General features: G+C 41.3%; 1 protein-coding gene across 28 annotated transcripts in view; it reads left to right on the top strand.

Annotated features, from left to right (window-relative positions):
- LOC106088221 (twitchin) overlaps positions 1 to 22909 on the top strand; it is a 138545-nt gene extending 115636 nt beyond the window's left edge. For 27 of the 28 annotated variants that reach the window (XM_059362751.1, XM_059362743.1, XM_059362745.1 and 24 more), the window contains 12 exons: positions 1263 to 1962; positions 2031 to 2384; positions 2460 to 4172; positions 4401 to 5300; positions 5359 to 6122; positions 6190 to 6325; positions 6489 to 7379; positions 7451 to 10111; positions 10185 to 10466; positions 10528 to 20295; positions 20351 to 21329; positions 21396 to 22909. In XM_059362751.1, coding sequence (XP_059218734.1) covers positions 1263 to 1962; positions 2031 to 2384; positions 2460 to 4172; positions 4401 to 5300; positions 5359 to 6122; positions 6190 to 6325; positions 6489 to 7379; positions 7451 to 10111; positions 10185 to 10466; positions 10528 to 20295; positions 20351 to 21329; positions 21396 to 22788 — 20541 coding nt within the window. In that variant the 3' untranslated portion in view covers positions 22789 to 22909. The remainder of the gene's footprint in view (positions 1 to 1262; positions 1963 to 2030; positions 2385 to 2459; positions 4173 to 4400; positions 5301 to 5358; positions 6123 to 6189; positions 6326 to 6488; positions 7380 to 7450; positions 10112 to 10184; positions 10467 to 10527; positions 20296 to 20350; positions 21330 to 21395) is intronic. The other variant, XM_059362746.1, reaches the window with a different exon arrangement.
- Positions 22910 to 23538: the final 629 nt, after the last annotated feature.

Below are 23538 nucleotides of genomic sequence, written 5' to 3'. Positions count from 1 at the left end.
AACCACAACTTTGAGATAGTCAGTAACTTTATCTACCTCGGCACCGCCGTAACCGAAACGAATGACACCAGTTTTGAGATAAAGCGAAAAATAATACTGCAAACAGATGCTACTTTGGACTAGGTAAGCAGTTTAGAAACAAGGCCACCTCTCGACAGCCGAAGATTACACTATACAAGACACTGATACTACCCGTGCTGTTATATGGTTCTGAAGCATGGGTACTTGTGAAAGCAGATGAGGAGTATTTGGAGTATTTGAGAGAAAGATTCTTCGTAAAATATATGGACCAGTTTGCATTAATGGAGAATATAGGCGACGTATGAACCACGAGCTGTATGACGACGATAGCATAGTTGCACTCATAAAAATACAACGGCTGTGTTGGCTAGGTCATGTTGTCAGAATGGATGAAGAAGCACGCAAAAAGGCCGATGGAAAGATCAAGTGGTGGGAGACACCTCGAAACTTGGTGTTAGGGATTTTAGAAAGATCGCAGAAGATCTAGACGCGTGGAACGCTATTGTACGTTCGGCTATTGGAACAAATGTTCTGTCATAACCAATTAAAGTAAAGTAAAAGCGAATATTGCAGATGAATTTTAATTGAAATTTTAACAATATATGCAAACTCGTTTAGGTACTTCAAAGCAGACAATTTGTTATCGAAAATTTGGAAAATTCCTTCGAGCTCTCAAAACACAAAACTCACACCCACGATTTGGTTTAATTTGTTTTTCTTTGCTTCATATATCCTCTCCACTCATGCAAAAATTGTTTGCACCAAACAATATTTGTAGCCTTCACAGTCAGTTTACAAAAAACTGCGAAGAATATGCGAACCTTATATCCGCGAAATGCTACTCATTTGGGTATTTTTTGTTTTTCAATGAAACTTAAATCTACAAAGGTCTTATTTTCTTATGAATTTTTTCAATTTGAGTTTAGTTTTACAAAAAATAATTTTTCCTGTATGTTTGCCAGAGGAATGAGTGTAAAATTAATAAATTAATGTGTGAAATATTACTCCTTCTTTGTGATACCACATTGAATGGCTTTTGTTTGTATTTAACTTTTCAATAACGAATAGTGGTTTGCACAAAAATCTATTTGCCAAAATCATAGTTATTTTTCTATCTTCTATATTTTGTATAGACAAATATATACATAAAGTAACAAAAGTAGTGGGTAATCATGCAAAGTATGCTTCTTAATTCTGGATTTTTAATAATATAACTCTTTTGATATGTTTTTTTATGAAAGGAATGCTTCCCTGGCAGCAAGTACAAATTCAAAAATGAGAATGATACATACCAGCTTATTATATCAACTCCAAAAGTTGAAGATACTGGAAAGTACACCATAGAGATTGGAGGCGTTTCAACTACTGCGTTTTTGAACGTAGAAGAAGCTGACCCATCCTATACATTCACGAAGACACTGAAAAAGAAAATGGATGGTTTTACTCAACATGAAACAAGCTTGGAGTGCTCAGTTAGTAGTAGCATGGCTAATGTCACTTGGTTGAAGGATGGGGTCAAAATCGAATCGGACAATCCCCGGTATCTTATTTCAAAGGATATCAATGGCAATCTGAAGCTCATTATAAAGGAATGTGTGTTGGAAGATTCTGGTGTTTATACATGTCAATTAGACAAACAGCCCGACAAGACAGAATGCAAATTGAAGGTTGTCGAATATCCATACAAATTTGTCAAGGTATTAAAGTCGCAGCAATGCGTTGAGAAAGACACAGTTACCTTGGCTTGTGAAATCGATGACGCAGCCGGTGAAGTGCAATGGTGGCGAAATGATGAGGAAATTAAGCCTGATAAACGCATTCAGATAGTTAAGGATGGACGCAAACGCAAGTTAATTATAAAAGACTGCAAAGTGGCTGATTCCGCAATGTTCAAATGTACTACAAATGCAGATAAAACCGAAGGCGAAATTATCATTAATTGTGAGTGCTCGAGTTTGTTGTAGTTTTTTTTTCTAACTATCTTTTAATGGGATTTAAAAAAATTTCAGATCAAAATCGATTTAACAAACAGCTTAAGAATACAGATGCAGTAGAAAGAGAAAAACTTGTATTAGAAGTAGAATTACAGGACCAGACAGCACCTTGTATTTGGAAATTTAATGGCGAACCCATCGAACCAAACGATCGCATTGAAATTAAAAATCTTGGCGGTGGTAAACATCAATTGGTATTCAATAGCTTAGATATGAAAGATGCTGGTGATATAACCTGTGAATCTGGTCAATTAGTCTCATCCTGTAAATTATCAGTTCGCAAGGGAGAAAGTAAGCCAAATATCGATTGTCCAGACGTGTTTAACGGGCCAATATCCAGTCCAATAGTAATTGAAGTGCCATACAAGGGTAAGTTATATTAACATTGATATGAACATACATTATATTAAAAAACGTAACAATTCTTCTTGTTCATTTCAATAGTTCTCGGCACTAAACAAACACCAGTTGAAGCTAAACTTATGAAGGATGGCAAACCTATACCCGTTAAAGACGTAGAAGTTGCCATAACCGATGACAAAGTTACTTTCAAAATTAAAAGACCAACCCGCGAAATGTCAGGGCCATACCAAATTAAACTTTCGAATGGGCAAGGTGATGATGTTAAAGATGTGAAAATTATATGCCAAGACGTGCCTCAACCACCAAGTGATGTTGACGTTACCGACGTCTATCAGACATCTTGCAAAATTAAATTTACCGCTCCAAAAGATGATGGCGGCTCACCTATTACGAAATACGTAATTGAAAGACAAGATTTAAGTAAGAAACAGGTATGGGAGCCCATTGCAGATGTACTACCAGATGAGCCATGCACAAAAAGTATTGAAGATTTGGTTCCGAAGAAACAGTACAGATTCCGCATTCGCGCTGTCAATGCTATCGGTTCCTCGGAGCCAGCAACTTTCAAGAATACAATTTTGGCTAAAGACCCATGGGACGAGCCTGGAAAACCCAAAAATGTTGACCTTACAGATTGGGACAAAGATCATGCTGATTTGAAATGGGAGGCTCCCGAAAATGATGGCGGTGACGAAATCACCTCTTACGTCATTGAATATAAGGAGAAATTCTCTAATGATTGGGTAACCGGAAAAGAGGTTAATGGCGATGCACGATCCGGTACCGTTGATGGTCTAAAAGAAGGCCAACAATATGAATTCCGCGTACGTGCTGTAAACAGAGCCGGCCCAGGCGAACCCAGCGACAAAACAAAAGCTATTATTGCCAAATGTCGTTTCGTTAAACCATTCATTGTTGGCGATGATCTTAAGAATATAACTGTTAAAAAGGGTCAAACTATACGCTATGAGATCAAATACGACGGAGAACCAGAACCCGAAGTTGCCTGGTATAAAGGGTCACAACGATTGGTCTTTGATAATCAGCGCATATGCTCTCATCAAATGGAACGAGTTACATCTATAACAATTAAAAAGGCCTTGCGTACAGATACAGACACATATAAACTGGTTCTTACAAACAGTTCTGGTACTATAGAAACCAAAGCACAGGTAGTTGTCTTGGATCGGCCACTTGCTCCTCGTGGACCGCTGGTTCCCAAAGAAGTTCGGGCCGATCATGTGACTGTGTCATGGAATCCACCCGAAGACGATGGAGGCTGTGAAATAACTGGCTACGCTATGGAGCGTATGGACGAAGAGACAGGTAGATGGATACCAGCAGGAGAGGTAGGTCCAAACGATACGTCGTTCAACTTTAAGGGACTTACACCGGGAAAGAAGTACAAGTTCCGTGTGAAAGCTATTAACAAAGAAGGCGAGTCTGATCCTTTAGAATGTGATGAGGCAATTGTCGCCAAGAATCCTTATGATCCTCCAAGTGCTCCCGGCAAACCCGTTATAGATGACTACGACAATAAGAGCGTAACGTTGAAATGGAAAATTCCACCCTCCGATGGTGGTCGTCCAATTACGCACTACGTTATTGAGCAAAAGGATAAGTTCTCACCAGCATGGACGGAAGTAGCGAAAACTGAAGGACCCACACCCGAATGTAAAGTTGAAAATCTCAAAGAAAAGATGGTATATAATTTCCGTGTAAGGGCGGTGAACAAAGCGGGACCATCAGATCCTTCAGAACCTACGGATAACCATATTTGCAAGCACAAAAACTGTAAGTATCTGCAGCTGAGCACAAAATTGTTATTCATAAAAGCTTTTTCATATTGCATAAGCATTTTTGGCAAGAGAAAACTAATAGTTAATTCATGCATATGCTAAATTAGTTCGGCAAAATAGATCCAGAGTGTAGAAACTGTGATTGGCTTGTATGCTTTCGCTTGGCTTTTGGTTTTATGAAATGGGTAAAGTGTAAAATATTTCATTAACTCTTCGCTCGCAGTGAAACCTGAAATCGATCGGTCTACATTTAAGCGTGTCACTATAAAAAGTGGCCGTACTCACAAATGGTCCGTCGATGTTATTGGTGAACCGGTCCCTGTCCTTAGTTGGAGTTGGCGAGATAATGTTCCATTGACCACAGGTGATCGTATCAAAATTGAAAATGTCGATTACCATACAGACTTCACAATATCAAATGTTGTAAGAAAGGACAGTGGCAAGTATACCTTAAAGGCAGAAAATCGTGTAGGTGTAGATACAGAGACGATTGAACTGATAGTTTTGGGCAAGCCCAGCAGTCCGAAGGGACCATTAGCAGTGAACGATGTGACTGCAACAGGCTGCAACTTACAATGGAAGAAGCCCGACGATGATGGTGGCATTCCAATTAAAGAATATGTTGTGGAAAAGATGGATACAGCCACTGGTAAATGGGTTCGTATTGGGCGTTCCCCTGGAGAAAAGGAACCTCCCAGCTTTGCTGTTACTGGCTTAAACCCTGGCTCAGAATACATGTTTAGGGTTTCTGCAGTTAATGAGGAAGGCGAATCAGAACCATTGACTACCTTGGTTGGCGTGGTTGCAAAGGATCCCTACGATGAACCTAATAAGCCAGGCACTCCAGAAGTGACGGATTATGACAACGAAAGTGTCTCTTTGAAATGGACTAGCCCTACCAACGATGGCGGTGCTCCAATTGAAAAATATATTATTGAGAAAAAACCTAAGAATCAAAAGAATTGGGAGAAAGCCCTTGAGGTACCTGGTGACAAATTAGAAGCAAAAGTTGGTGATCTCCAGGAGTACGAGGAATATCAATTCCGTATTATTGCTGTTAATAAGGCGGGACCGTCACAGCCCTCCGACGCCAGTGCGCCACAGATAGTTAAATACAAAAAACGTAAGTGTATTTTAATATATTCTAAATAAAATAATGACTTACAATTAACTTATTACAGTTAAACCAAGAATTGATCGCACCAATCTAAAACCATTGCTTATTCGTTCCGGAAAACCAATCAAATACGACGTTAATGTTCGCGGTGAACCTGTTCCCACAATAACCTGGTATCACGGCGACCAATTACTTAAACCTGAGGATCTACCATCCAACTTTGATATCAAGAATATTCCTCACAACACCAAAATTTCCATCACAGATGCTGTTCGCAAGCACACTGGCATATATAAGATACGTGCCGTTAACGAACACGGTGAAGATGAGGCAACTGTTGAAGTTAATGTGCTAGGTGCTCCGGGAAAACCCAAGGGTCCATTGAAAGTGGAAAATATTACAAAGGACGGCTGCAAATTGAAGTGGAAAAAACCAGAAGATGATGGCGGAAAACCAATAACTGCATATCAAGTCGAAAAGTTCGATAAGAAAAATGGGCGTTGGGTACCCGTTGGTCGTATACCCGGAAACGAAACTGAAATGGATGTCAAGGGGCTGCAAGAAGGTCATGAATATCAATTCCGAGTGAGAGCCATAAACGAAGAAGGAGAATCGGATCCTTTGGAGACCGATCATAGCATTATTGCCAAAAATCCTTACGACACTTCTGATAGGCCTGGCAAACCCAAAGTTGTGGACTATGACAAAGATTTCATTAAGTTGTCCTGGGAACCACCTATGGATAACGGAGGGGCACCCATTACAGGTTATGTCATAGAAAAGAAAGACAAATACTCACCACATTGGGATGAGGTTCTCACCACAGATGTAAGTATATCTAATCATTAGAGGAGGTAAACTTTTTATGTTTAATATTTAATTGCTTGTTTTTCAGACACCTGCTACCCAGGCTACCGTTGATGGTCTTACTGAGGGTAACGTTTACCAGTTTCGAGTTAGAGCTGTCAATAAAGCAGGTGTTAGCGAACCCAGTGATGGCTCTGATCCACAAATGGCTAAGCCAAGAAATTGTAAGAGATTCTTTCGAAAACCAAACCATATTTCGTATTGGTTATTTCCTCAAGAAGTTTGTTATAATTCGCAACTGCAATCTGTAAATAAAGCTTTTATGCATAACAACATAATATATATTATAATTATGGCACGTCATTAATATTCTTTTCTATTATGTAGTAAAACCGCTTATAAACAGGGAGAAAATGAAACCACTTAAAGTACGTGCGGGTCAAACAGTGAAGTTTGATGTCGATGTAAAGGGTGAACCGGCACCCACTCTAACTTGGTTCTTTAAGGATTCCGAGATAATACCTATCGATGGGATACGTATTGAATCTGAAGATTACAATACCAAAATAACACTACTGGACTCTACTCGAAAAGCGAGTGGAATATATAAGCTCAAAGCCGAGAACATAAATGGCGTTGATGAGGCAGAAGTAGATGTAACTGTTTTGGATAAACCTTCGAAACCGGAAGGTCCACTAGAAGTAAGCGACATCTATAATGATAGATGTAAACTTAAGTGGAAAAAACCATTGGATGATGGCGGAATTCCCATTACCGGTTATTTGATTGAAAAACTGGATACAGCTACAGGCCGTTGGGTCCCAGCAGGAACCGCCGATCCTGAAAAGACTGAACAAGACATTAAGGGTTTGGAGCCAAACCACAGATACCAGTTCAGAGTAAGAGCAATTAATGATGAAGGAGAATCAGACCCATTAGAAACTGATTCGGCTATAACTGCCAAAAATCCCTACGATGTATCAGCTCCTCCAGGCCTTCCAGAATTGGAAGATTGGGATGAGCACCATGTTAAGCTGAAGTGGGAACCTCCAATACGCGATGGTGGCGCACCAATAACCAGCTACACTATTGAAGTTATGGATAAGGATTCCGGAGAATTTGTCAAAGCATTTGAAACTGAAGGGCCTGTATGCAAGGGGGTCGTCAAGAAACTAGAAGAGGGACACCAATATAAATTCCGTGTCCGAGCAAACAACAAAGCTGGCGCGTCCGAACCCTCAGAACAAACGAACTGGCATACTGCTAAACCTCGTTACCGTGAGTATAAACACAAATTATTTCATAGATGGACATATGTTTGAAATGAGACAAAAATTATTCTTTCACAGTTAAACCACATATTGATAGAACCAAGTTGAATCCTTTGACCGTCAAGGTTGGTCTCTCTATTGACTTAGATATCAATATTAAAGGAGAACCAGCACCACAGGTTGAGTGGTTCTTCAAAGATGGCCCTGTTAACGACGAGGGTATAAAGATTGAAAATGTTGATTATAACACGAAGTTGTTTGTCATGCGCGCAAAACGACCAATGTCAGGAAAATATACAATTAAAGCCACAAATGAAGTTGGTGAAGATGTTGCCGAACTTGATATTACTGTATTGGGAAAACCAAGTAAACCTAAAGGGCCATTACAAGTCAATGATATTACTAAACATGGCTGCAAATTGAAATGGGAGGCTCCCGAAGACAATGGCGGCTGTCCTATCGATTATTATGAAATTGAAAAACTTGACCCACATACAGGTCAATGGTTGCCATGTGGAAAGAGTGGCGAGCCAAGTGCCAGAATCACGGGCTTACAAGAAGGAAAAGAATATAAGTTCAGGGTCCGTGCGGTAAACAAGGAAGGAGAGTCTGAAGATCTGGAAACAGATAAACCAATTATTGCTAAGAATCCATTTGATGAACCTGGAAAGCCTGGTCGACCTGAGCCCACAAATTGGGACAAAGATTTCGTAGATCTAGCCTGGGATCCACCAAAGGATGATGGCGGCGCACCAATTGAAAAGTATATAATTCAAATGCGTGATAAATCCGGTAGGGCTTGGGTGGATGCTGCTATTACTCTGGGCAATACTCCCAAAGGAACAGTGACTAATGTTGAAGAAGGACACGAATACGAATTCAGAGTTGTTGCTGTAAACAAAGCAGGCCCAAGTGATCCAAGCGATGTCTCTAAATCGGTCATTGCAAAACCACGTTTCTTGAAACCTCACATCGACAGACGAAATTTACAAAAGAAAACACTAAGAAGTGGTCAAATGCTGCATGTTGATTCAGTTGTTAAGGGAGAGCCACCAGCAATTGTAACATGGACTTATAATGACGAAGTTCTGAAAACAACGGAAAGAATTAAAATTGAGAATGAAGATTATAAGACGACTTTGATAATTCCCAAAGTTAAGCGATCGGACAGAGGTATCTACATAGTTACCGCCAAAAATGACTCCGGTGTAGACACAGTTGAAATGGAGTTAGAAGTTTTGTGCAGACCCAAATCGCCTAAAGGACCTTTAGCTGTTTCTGATGTTAGTGCTGACGGTGTTACCCTTAAATGGGAAAAACCAGAAGATGACGGCGGGGTACCTATTGAGCACTATGTTGTTGAACGAATGGACACGGAGACAGGAAGATGGGTACCAGTTCTAACAACCAAAACTCCGGAAGCAGAAGTTACAGGTCTTACAGAAGGAAAGGAATATATGTTCAGAGTAAAAGCTGTAAATGCTGAAGGTGAATCAGAACCATTGGTTACAGATGTTCCCACCCTTGCCAAAAATCCATTTGATCCTGCTGAAGCTCCTGGAAAGCCACAAATCGTAGACTGGTCAGAAAAACACGTTGACTTAAAATGGAAGATACCTGACGATGATGGTGGAGCTCCAATTACAGGTTATATAATTGAGAAGAAGGATTGCAACACAGGAAAATGGCAAAAGGCAATGGAAACGAAATCGACTACACCAAGTGCTCGTGTTAATGATCTGATTGAGGGTACCAAATACCAATTCCGAGTTAAAGCCATAAACAAAGCTGGAGAAAGCAAACCATCAGAGCCTTCAGATCCAGTTGTTGCAAAATGTCGCTTTGCACCACCAAAAATAGATCGTAGCAATATCAAAGATATTACCATTAAGTTTGGTGCTCATGTTCGTCTTGATATTAAAATATCTGGAGAGCCTCCTGCAACTAAATCCTGGTTCCACAACAAAGCTCGCATTGAAGGTGATGACGTTAATATTGACTTGGAACCATATAAAACCAAATTAACAATTCCATTTGCAAAACGGCTGCACACTGGAACGTATACCATAAAGGCTGAGAATGAGTCAGGTCGCGATGAAGCATCTTTCCAAGTGAACGTTTTGGACCGACCCGATAAGCCAGAAGGACCTCTGCGTATCACGGATGTGCAGAAAGAAGGTTGTAAATTAAAGTGGAATCCACCTCTAGATACTGGCGGCTTGCCAATTGAATATTATATAGTGGAGAAAATGGATGTAGATACTGGTCGTTGGCTTCCGGCTGTACGCGTAAAAGAACCATTTGCGGAAGTAAATAACTTGGTAGAAGGTCAAGAGTATAAATTCCGTGTAGTTGCTGTAAACACCGAAGGAGAGTCTGAACCTTTGGACGGAGATCACTCAATCGTTGCTAAGAATCCATTTGACGTACCAGGAAAGCCTGGTGTTCCCGATCCTGTTGATTGGGATAAGGATCACGTGGATCTTGTTTGGAAACCTCCAATTAATGATGGCGGATCTCCTGTGACCGCGTATTCCATTGAACAGAAGGAGGAAGGTTCAGACAAATGGATTAAGGCTATTGAAGTACCCGCGCCCCCTTCAGGCGAAGAATGCAAGGCCACAGTACCCTACTTAGATGAAAACTGTAAATACGAATTTAGAGTGAAAGCAATAAATGCCGCAGGTCCTGGTGAACCTTCAAATGCAAGTAGACCAGTAGTAACAAAACCATCGAAACGTACGTATAATATAAAAATATTTGTTTTTAATGAATTTCATAGTTATTATTGTTTATTTATACTTTACTGCAGTGGCCCCCAAAATCGATAGGCGTAATATTCACACATATAATCTGAAAGCGGGAGAATCTTTGCATTTGGATGTCGTGGTCGATGGTGAGCCAGCGCCTGAAATATACTGGACGCAAAATGGAAAAACAATTCAGCAATCATCTTCTAAAATGGTTGAATGCGTCCCCAATAAAACAAAATATATCAATTCAAATCTTGAGAGGAAAGACACTGGACTATACAAAATTGTGGCTTCAAACTTATATGGGCACGATGAAGTGGAGTTCAACATAAATGTCATCAGTATGTCAACTCGCATTGGCAAAAAAAGAAATAACATTAATAAAATAATTATTACTTTCAGCAAAACCATCGAAACCCGAAGGTCCTTTAGAAGTATCAAACATTCGGAAAGATGGATGCAAGCTTAAATGGAAGAAACCCAAAGATGATGGTGGTGAACCAATTGATGGTTACGTGGTTGAAAAGTATGATCCCTCTGAAGGTGTTTGGATTCAGTGCGGAAAATCCGATGTTCCTGAATTCGATGTAGAAGGATTGAAACCTGGCAATGAATATAAATTTAGAGTTAAAGCTGTTAACAAAGAGGGCGAATCCGAACCCCTAGAAACTCTAGGAACTATTGTTGCTAAGGATCCATTTACAACCCCGTCCCAGCCAGGCGTTCCTGAACCAACAGACTGGACATCGAGTAAAGTTGAATTGGCATGGCCAGAACCCGCCAGTGATGGTGGATCTCCAATCACGGGCTATATCATTGAAAAGAAAGATAAGTATAGCCCTCTATGGGAGAAAGCTCTGGAAACAGACAGTGCCACTCCATTTGCCACTGTTCATGGACTCGTCGAAGGAAATGAGTATCAATTTAGAGTTATTGCTGTGAATAATGCAGGACATTCAGAACCTTCGGATTCGAGTAAAACGTTTGTGGCTAAGCCACGCTTCCTTGAACCGAAAATTGATCGTCGTTATCTTCGAGATACAAGAATATCAGCTGGATCTCCTTTGAAGTTGGAAGCAAATATAACGGGAGAACCCGCTCCAAAAGTCGAGTGGAGATTTGCAAACTGTCCATTGCATAGTGGCAATACCATTACTATCGATTCACCTGATTACTTTACAAAATTGGTTATACGTCCGGCACAAAGATCCGACTCGGGAGAATACGTTGTAACCGCAACAAATAGTTCTGGCAAAGATACCGTTAGAATTAATGTCACTGTAACTGATAAACCAACAGCGCCCACAGGACCTTTGAATATATCAGATGTTCACAAAGAAGGATGCCATCTCAAATGGAAACGACCTCAAGACGATGGTGGAATTCCAATTGAATACTTCCAAGTTGAAAAACTAGATCTTGAAACTGGCTGCTGGGTGCCATGCTGCCGTTCAACAGAACCTCAGGTTGACGTTGTAGGTCTCAAACCTGGAAATGAATATAAATTTAGAGTTTCGGCAATTAATGCTGAGGGAGAATCTGAATTCTTGACCGGAGATGAATCTATTATTGCTAAAAATCCATTCGATGAGCCTGATAAACCACAAAACGTCCATCCTACTGACTGGGACAAGGATCACATTGACTTAGCCTGGATTGCTCCCGTAAACGATGGCGGATCTCCCATTACGGGATATATTGTTGAAATGAGAGACAAATACGGTCACTGGGAAAAGGCTTTAGAAGTTCCACCAGACACTACCAAGGCCTCGGTCACCAATGTTGTTGAAGGCCAAACATACGAATTCCGTGTACTTGCCGTCAATGCAGCCGGCCCTAGTGAGCCATCCGATGCAACACAGCCCATAACTGCGAAACCTCGTAACAAAGCGCCACTTATTGATCGAACAAATCTATCCGAAGTTCGTATCAAGGCCGGTCAATCCTTTGGCTTTGAATGCAAAATATCTGGCGAACCAGCACCAAAAACGAAATGGATCCATTCGAAAAAAGAAGTGTATACCAAAGATAATGTCAAGGTTGCCCATGTTGATTACAACACAAAACTAAAAGTTTCAAACGCTACCAGAGCAGATTCAGGAATATACACCATTCATGCTGAAAATGATAGCGGAACTGACAGCGCAGATGTAAAAGTAATTGTGATCGATAGACCATCACCTCCTAACGGACCACTCAAAATTGATAATGTACATGCCAACGGTTGTTCACTTAAATGGAATCCACCTGATGATGATGGTGGACAACCAATTTTATCCTATGTAATTGAGAAATATGACGAATTAATAGGCCGCTGGACTCCAGCCGGTGAAACTGATGATAACACCCCAGCCTTCGATGTTAAAGGTTTGACACCTGATCACAAATACAAATTTAGGGTTCGCGCCAAAAATCGACAAGGTATATCCGACCCTCTGACGTCTACACAGCCAATGTTAGCCAAAAATCCATTTGACGAACCCTCAAAGCCCGGTGCACCGGTTATCAAGGACTACGACACAGATTTTGTAGACTTAGAATGGACCCGCCCTGAATGCAATGGAGGCTCGCCAATAACGGGATACATTATTGAGAAGCGAGATAAATTTTCACTTGATTGGGAGCCTTGTGCTCAAATCGAAGGTGATGTCACATCTGGACATGTACCAGATTTAATAGAAGGAAACAAATACGAATTCCGTGTTCGCGCTGTTAATAAAGCTGGACCAGGAGAACCAAGTGATGCATCGGCATCCCATATTGCACGACCAAGAAATGTCCCACCTGTAATTGATCGCAACTTCATGTCAGATATAAAAATACGTGCTGGCAACAGCTTTGACTTTGATGTTCCAGTGAGTGGTGAACCGGATCCTACAAAGGAATGGTCCCAAGACAACAATTTCATAATAAATACGGACCGTGTGAAGATAGTTAATGATAATAATAGAACTAAATTACGCGTCATTGATGCTAAGCGCTCGGACTCTGGTGAATATACACTTGTAGCTCGAAATATCAACGGAATGGACAAAGCTAGCGTTAAAGTAATAATTTTGGATGTTCCATCGGCGCCAGAAGGACCACTACGTGCCGATGACATAACTAAGAGCTCAGCTACTATTCGCTGGCGACCTCCTAGAGATGATGGCGGTTCCGAAATCACACATTACATTGTGGAGAAAATGGATACGGATGCTATGCGTTGGGTTCCAGTTGGAGAGTCCACAGATTGTCAAATTCGTGCCGATAATTTGATAGAAGGACACGACTACAACTTCAGAGTAAGAGCTGTTAATAAACAGGGTACTTCTCAACCGTTGCTGTCCTCCCAATGTGTCACTATTAAAGATCCATTCTGCCGTCCTGATAAGCCAGGTCAGCCACAAGCTGTTGACTGGGGCAAAGATTTTGTGGACCTCGAGTGGCCAGCCCCCAAAAGAGATGGCGGCGCTCCTATTACTGGTTACATCATAGAGAAGAAACCCAAATTTGGACAGTGGGAGAGGGCCCTCGATGAACCGGTTACACAAACGAAAGCTCATATACCAAATCTTACTGAGGACTGCGAATATGAATTCAGAGTTATTGCGGTAAATAAGGGTGGACGAAGCGATCCATCAGATCCGACTGTACCCATAACTTGTAGACCACGCTTCTTAGCTCCATTCTTTGACAAGTCACTTATGCCTGATATTACTGTACACGCTGGCAAACATCTTGGATGGAAATTGCCAATCGTCGCATCACCTGCTCCTACAATAACTTGGTTATTCAATGGCCAAAAAATTGAACCTTCTCCACGAATTGATATGCACATATTCCAAAATGAACTAACATTTGAAATTTCAAATGCACTGAGAAGTGACGAAGGCAGATATACATTGATATTGAAAAATGAGCATGGTTCGTTTGATGCATCAGCACATGCAACTGTACTCGATCGCCCAGGAATACCAGTTGGCCCATTAGATGTGAGCAGGGTTACTCGCGAAGGATGTCATCTTTCATGGAACGTACCAAATGATGATGGAGGTTCTCCAATATTATATTACAAAATTGAAAAAATGGATTTATCGCGTGGAACCTGGTCTGATGTTGGCATAAGTAATCATACTGTCTATGATGTTACACGCCTAACACACCGAAAGGAATACCTATTCCGAGTTAAAGCCGTTAATGCTATTGGAGAATCGGATGCATTGGAGGCCAACAAGAGTATAGTTGCTAAAAACGAATTCGATGAGCCCGATGCACCCGGCAAGCCAGACATTATGGATTGGGACCGCGATCATGTGGATCTTCAGTGGGCGACTCCAAAATCAGATGGTGGATCTCCCATTACTGAATATATTATACAAAAGAAGGAAAGGGGAAGTCCTTATTGGGTAAATGCTGTACACGTTCCACCAAACAGCAACACGGCCACCGTACCTGACTTAACCGAAGGACAAGAATATGAATTTAGAATTATTGCAGTCAATAAGGCCGGACCATCTGAGCCATCGGAAAGCTCGGATATGGTACAAGCCAGATGTAGGCACTTAGCACCAAAGATTATTACTCCATTGAAAGAGCTTCGCACTAAAGCAGGTCTTATACTGCACGGTGATATTTCCTTCATTGGCGAACCTATACCAGAAGTCATATGGGAACGTAATAACGTACCACTGTCAAGTAATGAACGCTTCAGTATTAACTCCGTTGGATACCACACAATTATTCATATTGTAAACTGCCAACGAGCTGACTCTGGTCGATATCATTTGCTTCTTCGAAATGATTCCGGTACGGATGAAGGCGACCTGGATATTGTTATTTTGGATTGTCCTGGTGCACCAATTGGACCACTTCAGTATGAAGAAATAACAGCAAACTCTGTCACAGTGTCATGGAAACCACCTACAGATGATGGTGGCTCTGAAATAACGGGCTATGTTATCGAAAAGCGCGATTTAACTCATGGCGGGGGCTGGGTTCCAGCAGTTACTTACATTAATGCTAAATATAACCATTCAGTTGTGCCACGCCTACTTGAAGGCACGCAATATGAATTTAGAGTAATGGCAGAAAACGCACAAGGTCGATCGCTGCCATTGACATCGGACAATCCTATATTTGCGAGAAACCAATATACAGTTCCAGGAGCTCCCAGCAAACCTGAAATTACAGACAGCGATAGAGATTTCATATCATTTAAATGGTCTCCTCCTATTAGCAATGGTGGATCTCCTATTATTGGCTATGATATCGAGCGCCGAGATGTTGCAACTGGCCGTTGGATGAAAATCAATAGTGATCCGGTTCCAAATACAAAGTACACTGATGATCGCGTGAAAGAGGATCATCAATACCAGTACCGAGTATCTGCTGTAAACGCCGCTGGTAATGGAAAACCATCCGATTCGTCTGCTGTATTCTGCGCCAAACCTATGAGAGAAAAACCACGTTTGAATTTGGATGGCATTATGGGACGCAAGATCAAATTGCGGGCTGGAGAGACTCTTAACCTTAATATACCGATTTCGGGAGCCCCAACGCCATCAGTTGAATGGAAACGCGGTGATCTAAAACTTCCACAAACTAACCGTATATCCTACAATACGAATAATGGGTTCACTGTACTGCGTATTGAAGATATTGCTAGAGAAGATGGTGGTGTTTACAATGTTGCCTTAAGTAATGAATACGGAAAAGATGCTGCAGATATTGAAATTATTGTTGTTAATAAACCATCTCCACCGTTGGGTCCCTTGCAGTACATTGAAACGGCAAATGACCACATTTCACTCATGTGGAATCCACCTAAGGACGACGGTGGAAGTGAAATTGTGGGTTATATTATTGAAGTAGCTGAATATGGTTCCGATGTCTGGCGCCCAGTCTCGGGTTACTGTCCTAAGACCAATTATACCGTCAAAGGGCTTTCCGAGGGGAAAAAATATGTTTTCCGCGTTAAAGCTGAAAACATATATGGTGTATCTGAGCCCTTAGAGGGCAAACCAGTGGTTGCGAAATCGCCATTTGACCCTCCTGGCCCTCCCAGCCAGCCAAAGGTTACTGCTTATTCACCTAGTTCAGCAAGTTTAGAATGGCATCCACCAGAATATTGTGGTGGTAAACCTATCAACGGTTATATAGTTGAGCGAAGGGAACGTGGAGGCGAATGGATAAAATGCACGAACTATCCTACACCGAATACAAGCTTCACTGTGTTAAACTTACACGATGGTGGACGTTATGAGTTCCGAGCAATTGCTGTAAACGATGCCGGACCAGGACAGCCTTCTAAACCTTCGGATAGTATAACTGCTGAACTGCAAAGAAATGTTCCGGACGCCCCTGAAGCACCTAATACTGACCGCATAACTAAGGGCAGTGTAACTCTTTCTTGGCGACCTCCAAGAAATGACGGCAGATCGAAAGTGAAGGGGTATTTCCTTGAAATGAAACCCAAGAATTCTAACAATTGGGAAATGGTAAATGAGCTTCCAATACGGGGTACGATTCACACAATTCCTAATTTACGGGAAGGCGAAGAGTACACATTCCGAGTAATAGCTCTAAACGACGTCGGTCGTTCGAATCCTTCAAAACCATCTCAGCCCGTCATTGTTGAAGAACAACCCAACAAGCCTTGCATGGACTTAGGAGGTGTAAGAGATATAGAATGCCGAGCGGGCGAAGATTTTAGCATTCATGTCCCATATGTAGGCTTCCCGAAACCAACCTCTCAATGGCATGCCAACGACATCCTTCTTCAAGATGATGGAAAGCGCTTGTTCCATCGTTTGACTGATGACGCAGCATCTCTTATAGTTAAGAATTCAAATCGTTCCGATACTGGACAATACAGGCTACAGTTAAGAAATCCGTCCGGCTTTGATACATGTACTGTAAACGTCAGGGTATTGGATCGCCCGCTTCCTCCGACAAACTTGCATGCTGATGAATTTGCTGGCGATGCTTTGACTTTATATTGGCATCCTCCTAAGGATGATGGTGGCTCACCGATTACAAATTATATTATTGAAAAGAAGGAAGCAATGTCCTCTAATTGGACTAAGGTTAATAGTTACTGTACAGTTCCATTTGTACGCATTCGAAATTTGGCAATCGGAAGGGAGTACGACTTCCGAGTAATCGCCGAAAATAAATACGGCAAATCTGATCCTGCATCTACTTCTGAACCAATTAGAGCTAAATATCCATTTAGCGTACCTCATGCACCTGGAGTTCCGAAGTATATAGATTCCACTGAAGATAGCATAACCATTTCGTGGACTAAACCAAAACATGATGGCGGATCGCCAATTACTGGCTACATTGTAGAAAAACGTCTCATCAGCGACGATAAATGGGTAAAGGCAATACATTCTCTGTGTCCAGATACGACATTGAAAGTGCCTAATCTGATAGAAAATGCTGAATACGAATTCAGAGTAGCAGCACATAATCTAGCTGGTCAATCACCTTATAGCGCAAGTAGCGACCCAATATATTGCCGTCGTCAACCACATGCTCCCAAAATTACGTCCGATTTATCGATTCGTGATATTAGTGTAATTGCCGGAGAGGAATTCCGCATCACTGTACCATATACTGCGAATCCATTGCCAACAGCTTCATGGAATGTCAACGGCCAGGACATCATGCAGGATGATCGTATAAAGTTCATAACTGACGAATATAGTACTGTATACTACAACAAGTGTGCAAAGAGGTCTGAAACTGGAACATACATAATAACTTTAGCAAACAGTAAAGGAAACGATTCTGCTTCTTGTTACGTTACTGTATTTGATAAGCCCAGTATGCCACAGGGTCCTCTATCTGCATATGATATTACACCTGATACCTGTACACTGTCATGGAAGACGCCACTAGATGATGGGGGTTCACCCATCACCAATTACGTTGTAGAGAAGCTAGATAAGAGTGGCACATGGACCAAAGTAAGCAGCTTTGTGCGAAACATCCACTACGATGTAATGGGTCTGGAACCTGGTTTCAAATATAGTTTCCGTGTTCGTGCTGAAAACCAATATGGTCTCTCGGAACCGCTGGAAATGGTTGATAGTATTGTAGCTAAACATCAATTTACAGTTCCTGATGCTCCTGGTCAGCCTAAAGTTATCGATTGGGATTCGGACAATGTAACTCTTTTGTGGTCTCGTCCAAACAACGATGGCGGCTCCCGCATACAGGGCTACCAGATTGAGTACCGTGATGTTCTCAACGACTCGTCATGGAACACCTATGATTTCTTGATAAAGGATACGAAATACCAATTATATAATCTCACAAAAGGCTGTGAATATGAATTCCGTATCAAAGCTAAAAATGCGGCCGGTTTTAGCAAACCGTCAGCGCCTTCTTCCAAGTTTAAACTAAAGGGTAAATTTAGTGTACCATCGGCTCCTGGAACACCACAAGTCATTAAAGTTGGCAAAAGTTATGTCGATCTTAAATGGACAAAACCACATAGTGATGGTGGATCCCGAATTACTGGATACATTGTCGAACGTAGGGATATTGGAGGCGCTGTGTGGATTAAGTGTAATGACTACAATGTTCTGGACACTGAATTCACTGCCATCAACTTAATCGAAATGGGTGATTATGAATTCCGCATTTTCGCTGTTAACGCTGCTGGCCGATCTGAACCAAGTTCATGCACAATGCCAATTAAGGTTTGCGAAGTTTTGGGAGGTGAAAAACCCGAATGGATTACAAGACTACACGATCGCATAGCTCCGTATGGAAAAGACTACACGTTGCAATGTAAGGCGACCGGAAAACCTGATCCAGTTGCAAGGTGGCTTCGAAATGGCAAAGAAATTCAGATGAATACTGGCAGATTTAGTTGTGACAGCAAGGACGGTGTGTTTAGTTTGCACATCAGTTCCGTTCAAACGGGCGATGAAGGAGATTACACTTGCGAGGCTATAAACTCGTTGGGCTTCGTTCATACCTCTGGATATCTTAAGATAGGATCACCGCCAATAATACATAGGTGCCCAGAAGAACTGTTCCTGCCAGAAGATGATAACACAAAGATTAAGATATTCTACGGTGGGGACCACCCAATGCAAATAAAATTGAGCAAAAACCATGAGCCCGTGGTAGAAGAAGATGCTCATTTGAAAATAACCATATTCGATGATTATGTTGCTATATTTATACGTGGCATAGTGAAGTCTGATGCAGGGCATTATGAAATGGAGTTCTCAAATGATTCTGGCAAAGCATCTGCTCAATTTGTAGTAAATATAACAGGATTGCCATCGGCTCCAGTAGGACCTATGCATGTTTCCCACGTCAACAAACATTCGTGCTACCTGAGTTGGCGTCCTCCTACCTATGACGGTGGGCTTCGTGTAACACACTACGTCGTGGAACGAAAAGATACCACTTCTCCTCACTGGATAACAGTCTCAACGTTCTGTAAAGACACATCCTTCAATGTTCAAGGCCTTATTGAAAACCAAGAATACTTATTCCGTGTTATGGCCGTGAACGGTAATGGAATGGGTGCACCTTTAGAGGGTGCTAACCCCATTAAAGCCAAAGCACCCATTGATCCTCCTTCACCCCCGAAAGTACCAACAGTCACTGAAATTGGAGAAGATTTTGTTCATTTGGAATGGGGAAAACCAGATTCAGATGGAGGTGCTCACATTCAAGGCTATTGGATAGATAAACGTGAAGTTGGAAGTGATACATGGCAGAGAGTAAATATAACAATATGTAGTGCCAATCAAATCAATTGTCCTAATCTAGTTGAAGGACGTCAGTATGAGTTCAGAGTCTTTGCACAAAATGAAGCCGGTATATCAAGGGAATCGATGAATTCTTCAGCTGTTAAAGTGATAGATCCAAAGGCTGCAACTGCACCTATTTTCGTAAAACCTTTGAGAGACGCTCAATGCATACAAAATCATAATGCCCAATTCACGTGCACAATCACAGGCAACCCGAAACCAACAGTTTCTTGGTACAAGGGAGCACGAGAAATATCGAACGGAGCGCGGTACCATATGTATAATGATGGCGACAATTACTTCCTAATTATTAATAGCGTGTTTGGTGAAGACGCAGATGAATACGTTTGCCGGGCTGTTAACAAGGCGGGAGCAAAATCAACGCGTGCCGCCCTAGTGATTGCAAGTAAGTCTCCCATTTGATTAGCATTTACACATTTTTAACGTATTTATTTTTTTAGCTGCACCAAAACTGAATGTTCCACCACGCTTCCGGGACACAGCATATTTCGACAAGGGTGAAAATGTAGTGGTAAAAATTCCATTTACTGGTTTCCCTAAACCCAGAATTCACTGGATACGAGATGGCGAAAATATAGAATCTGGCGGCCATTATCACGTTGAAACCAAAGAGCGTCACGCAGTACTAACAATACGCGATGGATCGCGTCTTGATTCCGGTGTATATAAAATTACGGCTGAAAACGATTTGGGCTCCGATGCTGCTACTATTGCAATACAGATAAGTGACCGCCCTGATCCACCACGTCTTCCTGTAATTGAAAATATTGGCCAGGACTCATTAGCTCTCAGTTGGAAATCACCCTCGTGGGATGGCGGCAGTGATATAACTAATTACATTGTAGAGAAGCGTGAGCATCCAATGTCATCATGGATTCGCGTAGGAAGTACACGATTTACCACAATGGCCGTGACAGCTCTCACTCCAAGCAAAGAATATGAATTCCGCATTTATGCTGAAAATGTCTATGGCGTTTCTAATCCTTCCGAAATAAGCACTTTGGTTAAAACAAAGGAAGCCCTTCATAAAAAACCAAGGGAACGCAAATGGGAAATTGATGAACATGGAAAGAGAGTACGAGGAAAAGCGGACGGTCCAGTTAAAGACTATGATTCATATGTCTTTGATATCTACTCAAGATATGTACCACAACCAGTTGAAATTTCACATGACAGCGTATATGACAAATATGACATATTAGAAGAAATAGGTACTGGTGCCTTTGGAGTAGTACACAGGTGTCGAGAACTAAAAACGGGAAATATATTCGCTGCCAAGTTTATACCGGTTTCTCATGCTATCGAAAAAGATATGATTCGCCGAGAAATAGATATAATGAACCAACTTCATCACCAGAAATTAATTAACTTGCATGATGCCTTTGAAGACGATGATGAAATGGTTTTGATTTTGGAATTGTGAGTATTGATAATTAAGATGCCTTATTCATTCCTGTAAACGAATATATATATATATCTTTTTAGTTTGTCTGGCGGAGAATTATTTGAACGAATCACTACAGAAGGCTACCAGATGACAGAGGCTGAAGTAATGAATTACATGCGTCAAATATGCGAAGGCATTAAATACATGCATGAAAAGAATATAATACATCTGGATATAAAGCCCGAAAACATATTGTGTCAAACGCGCAATAGTAACATTGTTAAACTTATAGATTTTGGGCTTGCAACACGACTTGATCCAAACGAAATGGTCAAGATAACTACAGGAACCGCCGAATTCGCAGCACCTGAAATTGTTAACCGCGAACCTGTTGGCTTCTACACCGATATGTGGGCAACTGGCGTTCTAACCTACATATTATTAAGTGGGCTATCACCATTCGCAGGGGAAAATGACATTAAAACTTTGAAAAATGTAAAATCATGCGAGTGGGACTTTGATGCGGAAGCGTTTAGGTATATATCCGATGAAGCTAAAGACTTTATTCGCAAATTACTGGTGGCTAATAAGGAAAAACGAATGACTGTCCACGAATGTCTTCTGCATCCATGGCTGACCGGTGATCAAGCAGACCGAACCAAGCAAATTCAACGATCCCGTTACCTTGCATTCCGCGATAAACTTCGAAAGAGAAACGATGAATGTGGAAATTACCTTCTTCCCATTGGTCGGATTTCAGAATACTCTTCCCTGCGCAAGCTTCTTATGGATAAATACAAAATCTATGACACAACGTTCGATCGTCGGCAAGCTGCTCCCCGCTTCGTTATTCGTCCATCATCACAATTCTGCTATGAAGGACAAAGCGTTAAATTCTATTGTCGCTGCATAGCCACTGCAACTCCGACACTGTCATGGTCACATAATAATAGTGAATTACGCCAGAGTGTGAAGTTTATGAAACGATACGTTGGTGACGATTACTACTTCATTATAAATCGTGTTAAATTAGACGATCGGGGCGAATATATAATTCGTGCAGAAAATCATTATGGTGCACGTGAGGAAGTTGTGTTCCTAAATGTACAACCATTACCTAAGGAACAGCCTAGATATGTTCACGAATCAACACCAGTACGTCGTCGTGAACCATTGCCCTATACATTCTGGCAGGAAGAATCTGAATCCGTACCGTACTTCACATTCCTGTTGCGACCACGTGTCATGCAATCTCGCGACACATGCAAACTCCTTTGCTGTCTGAGCGGTAAGCCCGTGGCAGCTGTAAAATGGTATAAAGATGGCCGAGAATTAAGCAAATACGAATATGCCATGACTCACTCTGATGGTGTCGTCACAATGGAAATTATTGACTGCAGGCCCTCAGATTCTGGAAAATACACATGCAAAGCAACCAATTGCCACGGTTCAGATGAAACTGAATGTGTTGTAATTGTAGAAGGAATTTGATACCCAACTCGGATGTATTAGATTTTTGAATATACGAACTGCGTGCGACTTTATCTTTGGAATGTTTATATAGGCTTACGGTATAAATAAAAGTTTTAACGCATACAATTTAAATCCTTTATTCCGATTTTTGTTATTATTGACAAATAAGGACATGGAGATAGAAAAAACACACACCACTACGGGACACTATCAGCCCAATGAGGAGTTTCAGAGAAACAAATCATAGGACGCAGCTAGGACTATAAAATGTTGCACAAACTTTGAATGGACCTCCACCAAGTTGATTTCTTGAGCTCCTACTGGGTGCAATTATAATCCGATTTGGCTAAAATTTTCCATACTGACCTCTTCTATGACCATAAATATGGTTCAAATTGCTCCATATCCGATTATATTTCTTGAGCCCCTAGATGTTGCAATTCCGATATCCGATATGGCTGAACTTTTGTATGATAATTTCTGCTATTGCCTCCAATATCCAAGTCTATACGACTGAATCGATCCATTGTAGACAATTTGAATAATAATCGCGACTTACAGGGGCTTAATAAATCAACTCGGAGATCGGTTTATATGCGAGCTATATCTAAACATTGGCTAATTTTCCACTTTTTAGAGCAAATTCGGGCACTTGAATCCTTATTAGCATACAAATAGACAAAATTACCTTTCTGCCGATGTTTACATTATGTTGGACGAGGTCGGACGAACAAATTGTGTTTCGAGAAACACGAGGAACATTCAAAA

Source organism: Stomoxys calcitrans, chromosome 2 (assembly GCF_963082655.1).
Source record: "Stomoxys calcitrans chromosome 2, idStoCalc2.1, whole genome shotgun sequence".
NCBI lineage: Eukaryota > Metazoa > Arthropoda > Insecta > Diptera > Muscidae > Stomoxys > Stomoxys calcitrans.
Note: the sequence above shows the minus strand (reverse complement) of the source record. Positions and strands in the feature narration are given on the sequence as shown.